This window comes from Cryptotermes secundus, unplaced genomic scaffold, assembly GCF_002891405.2.
Source record: "Cryptotermes secundus unplaced genomic scaffold, Csec_1.0 scaffold442, whole genome shotgun sequence".
Lineage (NCBI taxonomy): Eukaryota > Metazoa > Arthropoda > Insecta > Blattodea > Kalotermitidae > Cryptotermes > Cryptotermes secundus.
The window spans coordinates 2,190-18,224 of NW_019718275.1; the positions used below are offsets into that span (position 1 = coordinate 2,190).

Here is a 16,035-nt window from a genome sequence, read left to right on the forward strand (position 1 = left end):
ATTTGATGTGGAATCATAGTATTTGCAGGGAACTGAGAAAAACAATGGAAAAATCTTAGGAGATCAAGTTTAAAAGCTGATAATTTAACTTAAGAAACTCCAAAATATTGAGCGGGGGTGCTGATTAGTCAACCATCATGTTTGGTGGACAAAGGTGTGATACACTTATAAGTGAGATTAAAAGCTTGGTTTTTCTTCAGCTTTGAGACCCATTGATCCCATAAATACCAACACTTAAGTCACTATTGGGCTGCGCCATAGGTCAAGTGGTTAGTCGCTGGCTTCCCACCTCATCGGACTGGGTTCGATCCCGGGGTCTGGTCAAGTGGGATTTGTGGTGGACAAAGTGGAGCTGGGGCAGGTTTTCTGCATGTACTTCTGTTTCCCCTGCCAATCTTCATTCCACCAATTGCTCCACAATCACCCTCACCTATCATCTGGGGCTGGTACAATAGGCCAGAAGTGGGCACAGTACAGGGGACTTAGTCCCACCCCACTAGCGATAAAAAAAGTCATTATTTAAAATTAAAGTTCCAACTTTGAAGAAAATATTCTCTACCTTATAAGATTAGTTGATTAATGATGTTCAGGATAAGAACTAGCGTTACTCCAAAAACAATAATTTTCGACATATTTCAGTTCTATTGAAGGGTAAGTGCAAATTGAAACATGTAACGCCCCATCCCCGCCTTCTGCTACTGATTTGGTTTATTTTAACATTATTTATGAAGCATCTGATAATACATAAAATTAAACTCCAAAGATTAAAAACACAGAATATTATTGTTAATGCTGCTTGCGGCATAATATTTACCATTCAAAATATACCATTACTGGACAGATCTAAAATAAGCATGAAAATGGACTGAGATACCTGAGTCAATACAGTAACTGGTTATGGATTGGGAAGATTCAGTTCCAGTGGGAAGAAAAGCATTTCATTTAAACACATCCAGACCATATCTAGAGCCCTGCCAGCCTCCTATTCAGTTGGTACCAGGGGCTCTGCCCATGTGGGTAAAGCTCCCAGATCATGAAGCTGACCACTCACCTCTAACTAGCTCTGAGATGCTCAGAGAGAGAGAGGAATTATTCTGTGTGTGTGTGTGCGTGCGCACGCGTGCACACACGCGCACATGAAGATCAGCGATAAGATTATACAGTTTGGAAGTGATACTCTAAATAGGCCCTAAGAACTTCCATCTTGGTTATGTAAAGTTACTGTAAAATTCACTTAACTTTCTGTCAGAGACATTCAAAATACATGTATGAGAGACATAATGACATTGCTTTACAATACCTTGCTCACTCAAGCAGAAATGTTTCCCTACAAACCTAACAGTGGACATGACCCAGCAGTTCGTCAAACATAATTGCCTGGAAGTGCGGCAGGACTTTCCTGAAAAGTTATGGTTGGAGCTGAGCGGTGGCTGCGCCCACAATTGTTGGCAATATTGCGGCCACAGGACGGAATACGAAGCATACTGGAACTGGCAGTAAGGCCTGGGAATACCTCCTGTAAAAAATTAAACATACTCTTGAAATTATTAAAAAAAGCATTGTCAATCATCATCATCATCGTCATCTTCATTACATTAAGGTTTAAAATGTGTATTTAGTTTTTAAACACTACTTAAGTGAACTACAAACTACAATGGGTAAAAATCCAGGTTCATATTTGAGAGATCCTGGATTGGCGTCTCAGTCTGGAGATGAACAATTGTAACTTATATTTTTTTTATGTTTTCGCTATCACTCCAACAATATTACTGGACTAAATAAACAACCATCAATGGGCTGGAAAGAGCTGCAGGTTCAAGCCACTAAACATAATAAATGACCCAGAACTATTTTCATTCAGTTTCTATCCTCACAAAATATTTTCCAGTGATTTATTGTAATTTAATCATCCAGCCTATTCCTTGGTTTCCAAATGCAAGGTTCTCATCACAATTGTTTAAGCATACTTCATACCATCTTCAAATAGGCCACAACTGCTTTTATGAACTCATCATTCTTAATCACACCACATAATCTATAAATTGATGAGGTATCATTACATAAACAATTCAAATGAAACAGTACACCTAAAGAGGTAATTATACAGTAAATTCAAATATTAAATCCACACACACAAGCACGTACACACATAAACCAATGTGCATGTGCCCACATATGCTGTATATTAGACAAATGTCCATCCATCTCTCTCTGTCCAACATTGTGCTGGTCATCTTGGTGATGGTGTTGCTGGTCACTGTGGTGATAGCCATGATGAAGTTAACGAGGATCACTGAGGTGGCTGTACTCATGATGATGGTGGTTGTGTCAGTGTTTTTCATAATGGTGGCTGTGGTGGTGGTTAATGGGATGGTAGACATCACAGTCATTTTCTCCATGCTGATCACCATAGTAGAGGAGGTTGTGGAGGTGGTAGTCATGGTTCAGATCTTTGTGCTTGTCATAGTGATGTTGGTTGTGGTGGTGTTTGACGTCATTGTGGTGGTCATCGATTTGGTCACAATACTGGTGGTAGTCATTGTGGTGGTCACTCTCATAGTATTAGTCAACACTGCGGTTTTTTGATGCAATGTTCTTTGTCACAGGTCTTTGTATTGTTGATTTTCATGGTGGTGGCCACCATGGTGATGATTGTTGTTGTATAAGTCATGGTGCTGGTAGTAGTGATGGTGGCGGCGGTGGCGGCAGTGGTGGTGATGGTTTGGTATAATCCCTGTATCATCTAACCTGTTGTTTGGAGTATGATTTCATGGCTCGAATATGTAACTGGTGTATTATCTCAGCTTTACTCTCAGAAGTAGAATCACCGGTGGTGAGAATGTTAGTGCTTGTTGGGTGCCTTAGCAGATCTGGTGTCTCTGGGCCAGTGAACCCTGCAGAATACAGGAACATATGTAGGCAGGGTATCTATTTCATGAAGCACCTAGTCATATCATACTCAATATAGAGGTCATGCACACTTTGAAAAGAGATCCCACATTTATTCATCATAATACAATCATGACTTTTTCTTTCATTTACTTCTCTTCAGAAAAATTGTAATGTTGATAGACAGACTTCCTTAAAAAGCTAACATATAATGTCACCTAGCATACACTATCCAAATTACTTGACCAACATAGGGTTTGTTCCAAATATTTTAGTTCTGTGTATAAGAAGATATTAATAAAAATGAAACAATGTGACAGATTAGGCCGTTTCTAGGGGATGAATATGTAAACACGTTCCAACTGACCAGTATCCAACAGGAGGGTATCCAGTGCTAGGTAATGGACCGGTAAACACATCACAGCAACAAATGCGCAACAACGGGGCATCATTGTTAGGCAGTGCATGGATGGAGAAGCCTGATAACAATACATGATATCCATTGCTAAGCAGCAATGTGTTTTCTGTGGGTGGTCCATGCCGAGCCTATATAGGGAGCAGTGAACATTGTTTGAGGGGATTCGACAGGAAGATGTCATTCGAAGCAGTTCAGCAGTTGAGGAGGCTAGTGACTCCTGCACAGTTCAAGAGAAAATTATAATAGTGCGAAGATAATGGACTGACATACAGAATCCAACAGCAGAGTCTTGAAGGCTACAAATGAAGATTATAACTGAAGTGTGAAGACTTTGGTTTATGTGTCACTGTTTTAGTAATCATTTGGAGAGTTATAATTCTTTGTGGTTACAACTTATCCAATAAAATAGCTCTGTCAAAGCTGAAATCCAGTAATTATTTGTCAATGGATACCAAAACACGTGACAACAATAAGCAGTGCAGTCCAGGGTGTTAATACTGATTGACAAAGGTGGATATATTGTCAGTAGAAAGCGAAAAAATATAAGACAGCAGAGGAATCCAATGGTCCACTTGTACATATGTCCCAAGAACCTTCTTTAGGATTTGCATACTACACTGGGCTTCATGTTCATCTATTGTAGATACAAACCTACTAGTGACACAGCTTGCCAACGGTATATGTACTACTCGGATGCACATTTGTAAGTCCAAATCACATGCTACTTCTCTAGTTCTATCCATGCATAGATTTCCCAGCCAATCTTCTGCCTTCTGATTTTCCAACAAAATGTGTTTTAAAATTGTTGCTTTCCTGATCACCTAAATGAAACATGTGACAATGCTAGGTGAAGAGTAGAAATTTATAATCTCATTAATATGAACCATATATGTGTAAGCCTGACATAAAGTGACCCTCTATATTTCCAGAAACTCAGAAAAAAAAGTTCTTTTGACAAATTTGAATGGTAATTTAATTCTGAGGATTGTATGAGAAAAACAAAAACTACACTATTAGAAAATAACAGATTAAAAATTGAATACCATGAATATATTTCTATATATTTTTCACAAATATTATTACAATCAGTAATCAGAACTACTCATAAACGAATTCTTTATACTTATGGTTACAGACCAAAATTAAGGATACCTCTATATTCTAAAAAGCAGTATAAAACATAAGAATGTACAGGTCTTGAAGGCCCATAGGGTTGTGAGATGTCAAGGCCCTCACAGATGGCAGCAAGGTTATCAGCCTTAAACGCCGGCCACCCTTTACCCCCCCAGGAAAATTCTTGGTACTCATTTTTGTTGGAGGCTGAGTTGACCCCAGGGCCATAGTGTGGCTGGAAGGATTAGGTAAATTGAAAAAAATCCACCTCATTGGGACTCAACCCCGTGACCTTCCAGCTTGCAGCTAACTACGCTACTACATGCCCCCAAAAAGCCGTATTTGAGAAAGAAAGCCTTGGCCTATATTTGGGTTAATATAGTAATTTTACTCATACATCACTTATTCCTCTTTCTTATGTCTCCAGTGCATTGTTCTCAATGTATCTCAAAAATTCAAATAACATACTAAGTTTCACATCCATGTGAAAGAAAAGATAAATTTCTGAATCACTTACAGAACTACTCAGACACAATTCAGCATATCAGACTTCTTAGAGATTATAATGACTTTATGTCATTTAAAATACAATGTTGAGTAATGTATTAAATCACACTTTGAATCCATTTCTCATCTCCTCCATGCATGTTATGTTTTTGACCTTTCTCATCAAGTACAATTTCTTCCAACAGTATCTGGTGAAAAGTAAAAATAATGAAGCACCTCATTATGTAATCGCTTCAATCCTCATATTACTTCCTCTCACATGGGTTGAAATATTACATTTGACAATTTGTTCTCCAATGCTGTCTGTAGTTTCATTCATATACTCATATGGAACATGAGGTAAAAGTTATAGTTTTTCAAACTTAACAGAATAAAACTATACATTTAAGCCTTCTGAGGCAAGCTCCCTGCTATTTTGTAAATTTCTCAAGTTACTGCCATTGCTCAAAATGTTAAAAAAACAAAACCCTGTGGCCTATAGTCTGCAAGTGAACTATATCAACCTAGTGACTGCTGCTTGTCGGAGAAGTTATTGCCAACTTTTGCGGATAGAAGGTGTCATGTGGTCACCACACGAGATCCCCACAGTCGTTAATCTCGGTTTTCTAGACCGGAGCCGCTATTTTTTGAAATAGCTGCTCAGTTATCCTCACTAGACTGAGTGGAATCTGTTCGAGACCCACTACTTCTCAGAAAGTGTCTGGCAGCGCCGGGAATCGAATCTGGATCTGTAGCCAGGAACACTGACCACTAGACCACAGACACGATCAATCAAAATGTTAACGTTTTTTATATACTGGAACCCAATATTGTCACTTTATAAAAATATGCATGACAGAAGAACATTCTAAACTTAATCAGTCCAGTCCACATTTTTCACTTAGAGTAGTATAAAGAAATTCTGGTCAATACTCACTGTCAGAACTAAAATTTCCTACTAATGAGCTGATTGTTTGCCCTCTGAGTCTAGCCAGTCTACATGCAGGGTCTTCTCCAACCAACCAATATGTCCACATCTCTCCCTTACCCTGCATGCAAAAAGGAAACATAATACATTAAAGCCTTGTCACAGTATATATTTACTGTGTACACAGACATGCCCTGCCTATGAACAACAACTCCAACCTAACCTTGATGGGCGTGAGCCCTCTTTCCTCACAGTAGTACCCTCCTAGGAGATCCAGTAAATTGCGGGTTGCCTCCGAGATGTGGATGCGAAATGCCTCACCTGATGACTCCATGCGACTTGCAGTATTCACTGTATCACCAAACAGGCAATAACGAGGCATCTTGAGCCCCACCACACCAGCAACACATTGGCCTGCAATATACAATATAAATCAATAATAAGTTAATTATAAATATTAACATATAATTATAAAAGATAAAACAACTCCGTCCAACACTGGGCGGGGTTGTTTTATCTTTTATAATATTGTTAGTGTGATGGACCAGAATGAAACAAATCAAATTAACATATAAGTTTATACTGAAAAGGGAAAGCCAGATTATACACCTGAATGTTCTGTTTCAGTTCAATTATAATTTATACACTACAGTCATGCAAATACTTGACAATCCCCAGCTCCAACAGGATTGGATATATGATGTAGCAGTCCCTAGAAGAATTGTAAGAAATGTAGCCCTGGTGTCAAATCTTCATAGTTGCATGAGTATCAAAAAGTGGTGCATGTAGTTGCAAGCTCAAGTGGCAAGTATATACTAGGAACACTGTGGTACAGAGCAGAACTCATAACCAGTCAAGTAGTTATGACATTATAGACATCGTGCAGTACTATGTATTGTAGTGGCCATGACGTCTCTAGACGTCATGCATGTTTCTAATAACTCCATTGTATGTATAATGCCAGTCAGCAGTGGAAACTTGTTCGTTATGCTTGCAAGATGTTCCACTTACTTCAGAGTGTGATAGGAAGTTGTCAAATGCTTGATAGCTGTCCTGGGTTCCAGTTTTTTTCAACTGAACATTATGGCAAGTCATAGAAAGATGAGGAGGTGTTTTAAGAACTGTTACAAGGGAATGAATATAGTGGTATTTCAGAGAGTGAATGTAGTAGTGATAGTGAAACAAATGTGAAAATTTCGTCTGGTGGTGAACAAAATGGCAGCTCTGATGAAACAGAAAATGTCACCAACAACAGAATCATGCAACCTGACATATGTGCAAATTCCATTTACTGGCAAGCCTAGCATAAATGTTGATTTAGAAGATCCCAGTAACCCCCTGGAATATTTTGAGTTGTACTGTATGCCAGATATTTTGAATGTAATAGCCAGAGAAACAAATCGGTATGCCCAAAAATTTTTAGAAAACTTGCCTAATCTGAAACTAAATCTAGGAACCATTACTGGACTGGTATTGAAAATAACATAATTATAAATCATTCACAGTGTGTGCTACTTTAGTGGCAGCAATGTGTTTCTCATGGTATACATGTTTTAGTGACGATTTCATAGTCTGTAAAATATATGGATTTTGCAGTGATGTTTGGAAGAACAGTCCAGTTCATTCATTAATACTAGGTCTGAGCTTGCAAAGGAAGTACAATTTTTAAGGTCACACAGCAATAAAGATCTCTGTTTATCAATGAGGAGCACACAGTGTCACTAGACAGATTTGGCAGCTGACTGTAATGATGGTGTTACATTTCTAAACAGCAGGCTCCAGTCAAGAATGAATCAAAATAATTGAAGTTATTGAAGCAATTATAAACCCATCAGTCCAATTGCATAAAATTATTTTTCTGCAGAACCCTACAAATTGAGTACAAGTTTTATTATTTTGGGCCCTGGCCTCTGATTCTTTTTTTTTCAGTTTCATGATCATTTTACAGACAGTAGAAATCCTTAGACGAGTAATCAGTTCGTTCCAAGGCCTCTACCTAAACACAGGACAACATAAATACAGAATAAACACATACACATAGCAAACATCCATGCCTTGTGAGGGATTAGAACCCACGATCCCGGCTTCCAAACAAATAAAGACAGTACATGCCTTAGACTGCTCAGCTACTGTGATCAACCTGAGTAAAAGTTTATTTTTCATAAAAGGCAGTCTAAGGCATGTTAAATGCAAAGATTTATTAAATATCCAAGCAGAATATACAAATCATCTTGTTAACTGTGGTGATACATTTATATATGGAAACATAGAACTAAATAATATAAGAGCAGGAAAGTAAAGTATGGACTCAAAGTAATAAGAAGAAATACTTTCTGAAACACTGAAGTCAACATCTGTACTGTAATTGGTCCTCACACCATAAAAATTATGCAACACTGAAACATATTTACCAAATATAAAAACAACTGCAATAAGATTTAAAATTCTGCGGTAATTAGCCTTCCAGATAGATATGACTGATGATTTTCTAAAAGCAAAAACACCACAAAGAGTTACCTCTCAGTTATTGATTGATCTTTTCATAATCATTTATTACATTTGGAAAGCACTTCTCAACAAAGCCCTTCAAATTCCATTTCTAAATAGCAACCTGGTATGACCAACAGAAAATCACGACTCTGTAATTGTGCGTTAGAAGGCACTGGTATATCAGTGTGGCTAAGTTTCAGTACAGAATTAAAATGCACGTTTCAACTGTACAGAGCTTTGACAGTGGATAAGTAAATTATATTGTAGAGTCATAGCCATCTTTCTATATTGTAAACTTAGATGTCAACTACAGAAACAGACAGTCCAATGAAAGAAATCACCCTAATGGCTAGAAGAATGCATGTTTTTAAGGTAGAGAAACCAAAAGAATTAGGATGGTCTAGATAAACAGTGCAGACATGGAGACAAGAAATACCTGACCAGGTCACTTGGATGACTAAGGAGGAGATTACAGGATAACATGAAGAAGGACATTAGAGGAGTGAGCAGTGATGAACGAAAAGAGGCTGAAACTGGCTTAGGATCCTTTACTATTTTCAGTGCTTCAATTCTGTTGCTATAGAATATTATGTACTATAAACATACCGGAATGAATGCCAATGCGGAGACGCAGCTGTTCTCCTGTCTGGTGTCTGATCTCAAAGCGTTTTATTCTTTTGAGGAGGTGAAGGGCCATGGATGCAATCTCTCCAGCATGTCTGTTACCATTCCGTAGTGGCAGGCCACTCACAACCATGTAAGCATCTCCAATAGTCTCAACTTTATATACATCATAGTTTGAGATGATGGAGTCACAGCAAGTGTAAAGATCATTTAGGAGGTCAACAACCTACAATAATTGACCAAAATAACAATCATATTTCTGTTACTCTCATATGAGTTTAAATCACATAAGTCAAATAATATTATCTAAAGAATATTTTTGCAAATGTTCAAAGACATACTGTCTGGTCTCTCTCATTGAAGGTTTGTTATGAAATATAGAATGAAATTAATCTGAAACTTATATGCTATTATAATAGCACTGAAAACAATACATGTTATTGCCATTTTGTAGGTTATATTCAGACAAAATGACTTTTCAGGTTACATATTTCTATGATTATTCTCATCATATAATTATTGCATCTTAATCCTCGAGGCAAGGACAAGCTGACGCGACTCATTGCAGAGAGCATTAAGGGTAGACACATTCCAGTTGTCATTGGTGTTCAGAATCATTTTTTAGGATAAAGAGTGCAAGTAAAGTTTATCAAGTAAAAGAAATTGCAAAAGAAACTAATCTTTCAGACAATAATGTTAGTGAACCAATAGAAATCGGAAAAGGTAATTGCAGTCTACTAAATTCAGTGAATAATAAAGTACTAAGAATATTCCATCAGAATATAAGAGGATTGAGAAACAAAACAAATGAACTAATAAGCTCCATGAATTCAAATCTTCCACACATACTGTGCCTTACTGAACATCACATGAAACAGCTGGAATTAGAACATCTTCACTTAGAAAATTATAATTTAGGTGCTAGATACTGTAGGAAAACACTGGAGAAAGGAGGAGTGAGTATTTTTGTACATGAAAACCTAAAATTTACTAAAATAAATTTAGAAGATTATTGCAAAGACCAGGATCTGGAAGCATGTGCTCTAAAGTTAGACTCTCCTTTTTCTAATATTTGTATACTGACTTTATATAGAGCCCCATCTGGAAACTTCGATCACTTTATAAATAGATTAGAAACCATCCTAAATGTACTGCATAGTTCAAAAGTTGAATTTATAATTTGTGGTGATATAAATATAAACTATCTCATCGACAGTAATAGGAAACTAAATTTAGACTCTTTGTTATCATCTTACAATCTCTCCAGTACTGTTAACTTTCCCACAAGAGTTCAAAATAATTCTAGTTCAGCGATAGATAATATATTCATTGATAACTCAAAATTAAGAGACTATACTGTAGGACCCTTTATAAATGGCTTATCCGATCATGATGCTCAACTCATAGAAATAAATAATATTGACCTTCAGCCCAGTAATCAACAATATCAAACAGTAAGGAAAATCAACAAGCATACGATGGCAGATTTTGTCACAAAATTAAGTAATGAATCATGGGACAATGTATTTGACAGCAATAATATTGATTCTAAATTTAATTGCTTTCTGAACACATACTTGAGGATCTTTTATTCAAGCTTTCCCTTAAAAATAGTCAAAAATGAAAATAAAAACAAATCCACCTGGATAACAATTGGAATAAAAACTTCATGTAAACACAAAAGACAACTATATTTGGCCAGTAGGGACAGTAATGATCCAAGACTAAAAAGTCACTACAAAATGTACTGTAAAATTTTGTCAAAAGTCATTAAAGAAGCCAAACAGAATAACTATAACAGCCAAATTCTAAAATCAAACAATAAAATTAAAACCACCTGGGATATTGTGAAAGTTGAATCAGGAAAGAAATCTGTTAATGAAGACGTACAAAGTTTGAATATTGAAGGGAAGTCCACTAACAATCCACAAGCTATCGCAAGTGCATTTAATGAATATTTCCTTTCATTAGCTGAGAAAACATATTCCAATAACAACAATACTAATAATAATAATAATAATAATAATAATAATAATAATAATAATAATAATCCAATATACTATCTGTCTCGTGCCTTTAACAATTCATTTCCAAATATCAATCTCAAATTCTCAACAAGGAAGGAAATTGAAAACATTATTAAATCCCTTAAGCCCAAAAATTCACATGGATATGATGAAATCTCTACCAAATTACTTAAAGCAAGCTCTGTTTACATCAGTTCACCCTTGAATCATCTATGTAATAAATCTTTATCATCAGGTACTTTTCCTCAACGCTTAAAATACGCTGTAATGAAACCACTTTTTAAAAAAGGAGAGAGAAAATGCATCTCTAATTACAGACCAATATCCATATTGACTTCATTCTCAAAAGTCTTTGAAAAAGTTATGTATAATAGACTACTTGAACACTTAAATTCTAACAACATATTAGTCAAAGAGCAATTTGGATTTAGGAAAGACCTAACAACAGAAAAAGCAACCTATGAACTAACTAACGATATTTTAAGTGCTCTCAATGACAGATTAATTGTGGGAGGGATTTTCTGTGATCTAGCAAAAGCTTTCGATTGTGTTAATCATGATATCTTACTATCGAAATTAAATTTCTATGGAATAACTGGCAAAGCTAATGAATGGATCAAATCATACCTCAAAAACAGGTATCAAAGAGTTGAAATAAATAATAAAAACTCCAGTCATAATGCATTTTCAAACTGGGGAATTATAAAGCACGGTGTTCCACAAGGATCAATTTTAGGTCCCTTACTTTTTCTTCTCTACATAAATGATCTATCTAAAACCATCAACAATAAATCTAAACCAATTCTATATGCAGATGACACTAGTATAATATTTAAGAACTCTAAATTTGACAACTTTAAAAATGACATAAATATTGTATTTGAAGCCTTAAACAGATGGTTCGAAGCCAATTTACTCTCATTAAATTTTGATAAAACCCATTACATATCATTCACAACTAAAAACAACCACCAAATTGATCTGGACATCAGTTATGCCAACAAATTAATCTGTAAAGTACTTGATACAAAATTCCTTGGAATACATGTAGACAGTACACTGTCTTGGAAAATACATATTGAACAAATTATACCTAAATTAAATGCAGCTTGCTATGCGATGAGATCAATTAAGCCTTTTATGTCACAGGAAACATTGAAGATGGTTTACCATGCCTACTTTCATTCTATTATGAACTATGGATTAATATTTTGGGGGAACTCTTCACATAGTGTAATAATTTTTAAAATACAAAAGAATATAATAAGAATCATTACAGGATGTAGAAGTAGAGATTCATGTAGAGAATTATTTAAGAAATTAAAAATTCTACCGCTTCAATCGCAATACATATTATCGCTTCTCCTATTTGTTGTTTACAACAAAGATAAATTCAAATTAAATTCTGATGTCTATAACATGAATACTAGACAAAAATACAACTTCCACCTACCCTCATCAACTTTATCAGTATATCAAAAAGGAGTCTACTTTACTGGCATAAAAGTGTTCAACAATCTGCCACAAAGTATTAAAAACTTGGGCAATGATACTAAAAAGTTTAAATCAGAGTTAAAGAATTATCTACATGCTCATTCCTTCTACTCTTTAGATGAATACTTCAATGTAAATAGAGAATGATGTAAAATTAAGTTATATTAATTTTTAAGCTAAAATTGCCTGTACTTATGTATGTAACATTTTGACTTGTTCTGTATCCAAAGGTACTAACCTGCTTAGGATTTATAGAATGTAAATAAATTCAATTCAATCTTATGCTGACAGTACCAATACAGGTTTTGCTTCAGAAGTTTTATAGTATTTACAATGCAAACCTAGTACACATGCATCTTCAGGTGGGCATTCAAAAAGTTAAGATTTACTTTCAGACCTATATATAAATAATAAAATGTTAATCTTGCATACATAGCACATGGGTTAGGGGAAACTGAAATTCCAACACTGTTTAGGTCCAATGCAGTAACTCCCATGTGTGCAATACAGTCAAACTGAGATTAGCAACGAGAATCAGCTGACAAACGCTGAACTGTTTACAATATCCAGTTTGTTTGGTAAGCTTGCATACTAAGAATAGACTCTTCTTTATTTTAATAAGATCTAAAAGTTTGTGACGATGGTACACTGCTACAATTATTATGTTTTTGGACATTATCCATCGCCCTGTCTATATTTTCTAAAAAAACCGTTGTTTATTTTTCAAAACACAACGTTTTGGAGACTGGATTATGTTTCCGTCCTCAGGTGAAACCTACTCAGTTGAGTCCAATAGATAGAGCTAGTCCCTATTTCCGGACGAGAGAGAGATAGGGAGATAGGGACCAGCTCTATCTATCGGACCCAACTGAGTTGATTTTACCTGAGGGCAGGGGCAGAATCCAGTTTCTGAAACATTGTTTTGAAAAATAAACAGAACGGTTTTTTAGAAAATAGACAGGACAACAGATAATGTCCAAAAATATAATATTTGTTCTTTACTTTGATTTATTCCAAATGAATGTTTACAATTGTGATAGGGATTGGTGTATTCTGCTCAGATATCATGTCAGCATGAAAGAAGTCAAGTGCAAACACTGGTGAAGACATAGTTGTGGAATTCTACGTTAACATTTCATCACATCTTTCATGGGGGGTGGGGGAGGGGGGAACTGCTGATAGCTCACAAACTATTAGTATTGGCAAGAGTTAATTTTGTTCAGTCACAAGGTACAAGCGATATGTTGGGATAAATTACTCACGAAAACCTTCCCAGAAAATCCTCTAATATCCGTCAACAAAACTGAAGTCATCGTACACAAGTAAGTAAAAACTGAAAGCACATTTCTTTTGAGTAAAATACTTTAGAGAAAGAGTGATCCTGAATGTCAGAATCTTGGGCATTTGAATTTAAAATGGGTTGATAACAATATGTTAATTGTATAAACTACCTGCAATGGTGTGCTGATAGCTGACAGTTCAGTAAAGCCAACAATATCACTAAAGTAAATAGTAACACAGTCAAAGCTCTCTGCCTCTACTGGATCCCCTCTCTTCAATGCTTCTGCTACAGTCCTGCAACAAGAAGAGCACTGTCAGTAATCAGATCTGCCAGTCCCATAACCATCTAGGATAGTGTCATCCTCCTTAGCACTGCCTGTGGCTCAGAAACGGAGAAGGCCAAAGGGGTGAGGGTCCAACATGTGGCCGTGCCATAGCTCGAGCGGTTAGTCACTGGCTTCCCACCGTGGCGGTCCGGGTTTGATCCCGGGTCTGGTCAAGTGGGATTTGTGGTGGACAAAGTGGCGCTGGGGTAGGTTTTCTCCGAGTATTTCAGTTTCCCCTGCCAATCTTCTTTCCACCAATTGCTCCAGAATCACCCTCACCTATCATCTGGGGCTGGTACAATAGGCCAGAAGTGGCTGCAGTACAAGGGACTTAGTCCCACCTCACTAGCAATAAAAAAAGGGTCCAACAGATATCAGGCATAGTTTTCAGATGCTCTATAATAAACAGACGTTACTCTATTGAAGAGTGTAAAAGCCCATCAGTGATCACGTGAAAGTAACTACCCACTTTGGCAGCATGCGATGCAGAAGAGCTTCTGTTTTCTTCTTCTCCTCCATGAGCTGATTGGTACGCTCCTGTACCAGCCCCTCCAGGTTGTAAGCATATTTTTCCATAATGGCCAGCATATTATCAAAGATGTTTGGCTTCCTGAAAATTCATTATTATATCACATAAATTCATAAAATCCTAGCAATAGATAAGCAGATAGTGGGATTTTAGAAGCAATATTTTCTTAGGCTCTTTGTTCTTTATGATTTATCATACAATATCCCTGACATAACACTAAAAAGCACACTAAAACAATTAACATTCGTAACTAACAAACTCCATGAAGCAGAATATTTTGTAAGAAGCTGAGAGCCACTCAGCTGTTCCAGAAATGATCTGCTTTTGTGGAACCTGAAACTCATTACAGGATTCACAATACCTGGTAACTCCTTCCTTTTCCTCTACCACTAGTAAAAAAAAAAAAAAAAAAAAAAAAAAAAAAAAAAAAAAAAAAAAAAAAAAAAAACAAAAACCTGAAAGTAAAGCTATCCCTGTAACAGGCTGTGAAGGCCCATAGGGTTGTGAGACGTTGAAGGTCCCACATTTCTAGACAATCAGCTCAAAGATGGTGGTAAGGTTGTCAGCCTTATGCGCCAGCTGTGCTTTATCCCCAGGAAAATGATTTAATTAAATCCTGGTACCTATTTCTGTTAGAGGCTATGTAAACCCCAGGGCCATAGTGTGGATTAGGTCAATTTAGAAAATCCAGTGACCTAATTGGGACTTGAACCCGCGACTTTCTGGCTTATAGCATAGTGCCTCAACCAACTACACTACTGTGTGCCCCCTCCTCTACCAATTATTAAGTGTCTTTAATGTATTACTATTATTAAAGGTAAGAGAAACGGTAGAACTATCCCTGTAACAGGCCGTGAAGGGCCATAGGTTTATGAGATGTTGAAGCTCCCACATTTTCCTAAAGAACTGGCTCACAGATGTAGATGAAGTTGTTAGCCTTACGTGCCAGCCGGCCGCCCTTTACCCCCAAGGAAGATTCCTGGTACTCTTTTCTGTTAGAGGCTGAGTCGACCATAGGGCCACAGTGTGGCTAGAAGGATCAGGTAAATTGAAAAAAAATTCCACCTCCTCGAGACTCGAAACTGCAACCTTACAGCTTGTGGCATTAGTGCTTCAACCAACTACACTATCACATGACCCTGTATTATGAATTATTATAATTCAAAATGATTTATAATAACAAGACTGTTGAATGACAGGGAACATACAGTCCTGCCTGCATCTCTTTCAGCTTCACCCGGACATAGCGAATGTCAGGCCTCTGTTCTGGATCCTCATCCCAGCAGCTCTTCATGCAGCGTAGTATGTAGTCGGCTATTCCAAGACATTCTGTAGGTGGTCGAAATATGCGGCCATCCACTAGGTTACGCACTCTCTCCACAATTTCTGAAGCCAAAAATAATATTCAAAATGAAAATATCTGGCAAGTA

At 36.7% G+C, this 16,035-nt stretch overlaps 1 protein-coding gene across 1 annotated transcript in view; it reads right to left on the reverse strand.

The window, feature by feature from the left end:
* Nucleotides 1–481: 481 nt before the first annotated feature.
* Nucleotides 482–16,035, reverse strand: part of LOC111875321 (guanylate cyclase 32E) — a 60,736-nt gene continuing 45,182 nt past the window's right edge. The window contains exons 14-21 of the mRNA XM_023871467.2: nucleotides 15,814–15,991; nucleotides 14,546–14,686; nucleotides 13,921–14,044; nucleotides 8,931–9,174; nucleotides 6,058–6,248; nucleotides 5,844–5,955; nucleotides 2,749–2,894; nucleotides 482–1,516 (exon numbers count right to left, since the gene is read on the reverse strand). Coding sequence (XP_023727235.1) covers nucleotides 1,364–1,516; nucleotides 2,749–2,894; nucleotides 5,844–5,955; nucleotides 6,058–6,248; nucleotides 8,931–9,174; nucleotides 13,921–14,044; nucleotides 14,546–14,686; nucleotides 15,814–15,991 — 1,289 coding nt within the window. The 3' untranslated portion in view covers nucleotides 482–1,363. The remainder of the gene's footprint in view (nucleotides 1,517–2,748; nucleotides 2,895–5,843; nucleotides 5,956–6,057; nucleotides 6,249–8,930; nucleotides 9,175–13,920; nucleotides 14,045–14,545; nucleotides 14,687–15,813; nucleotides 15,992–16,035) is intronic.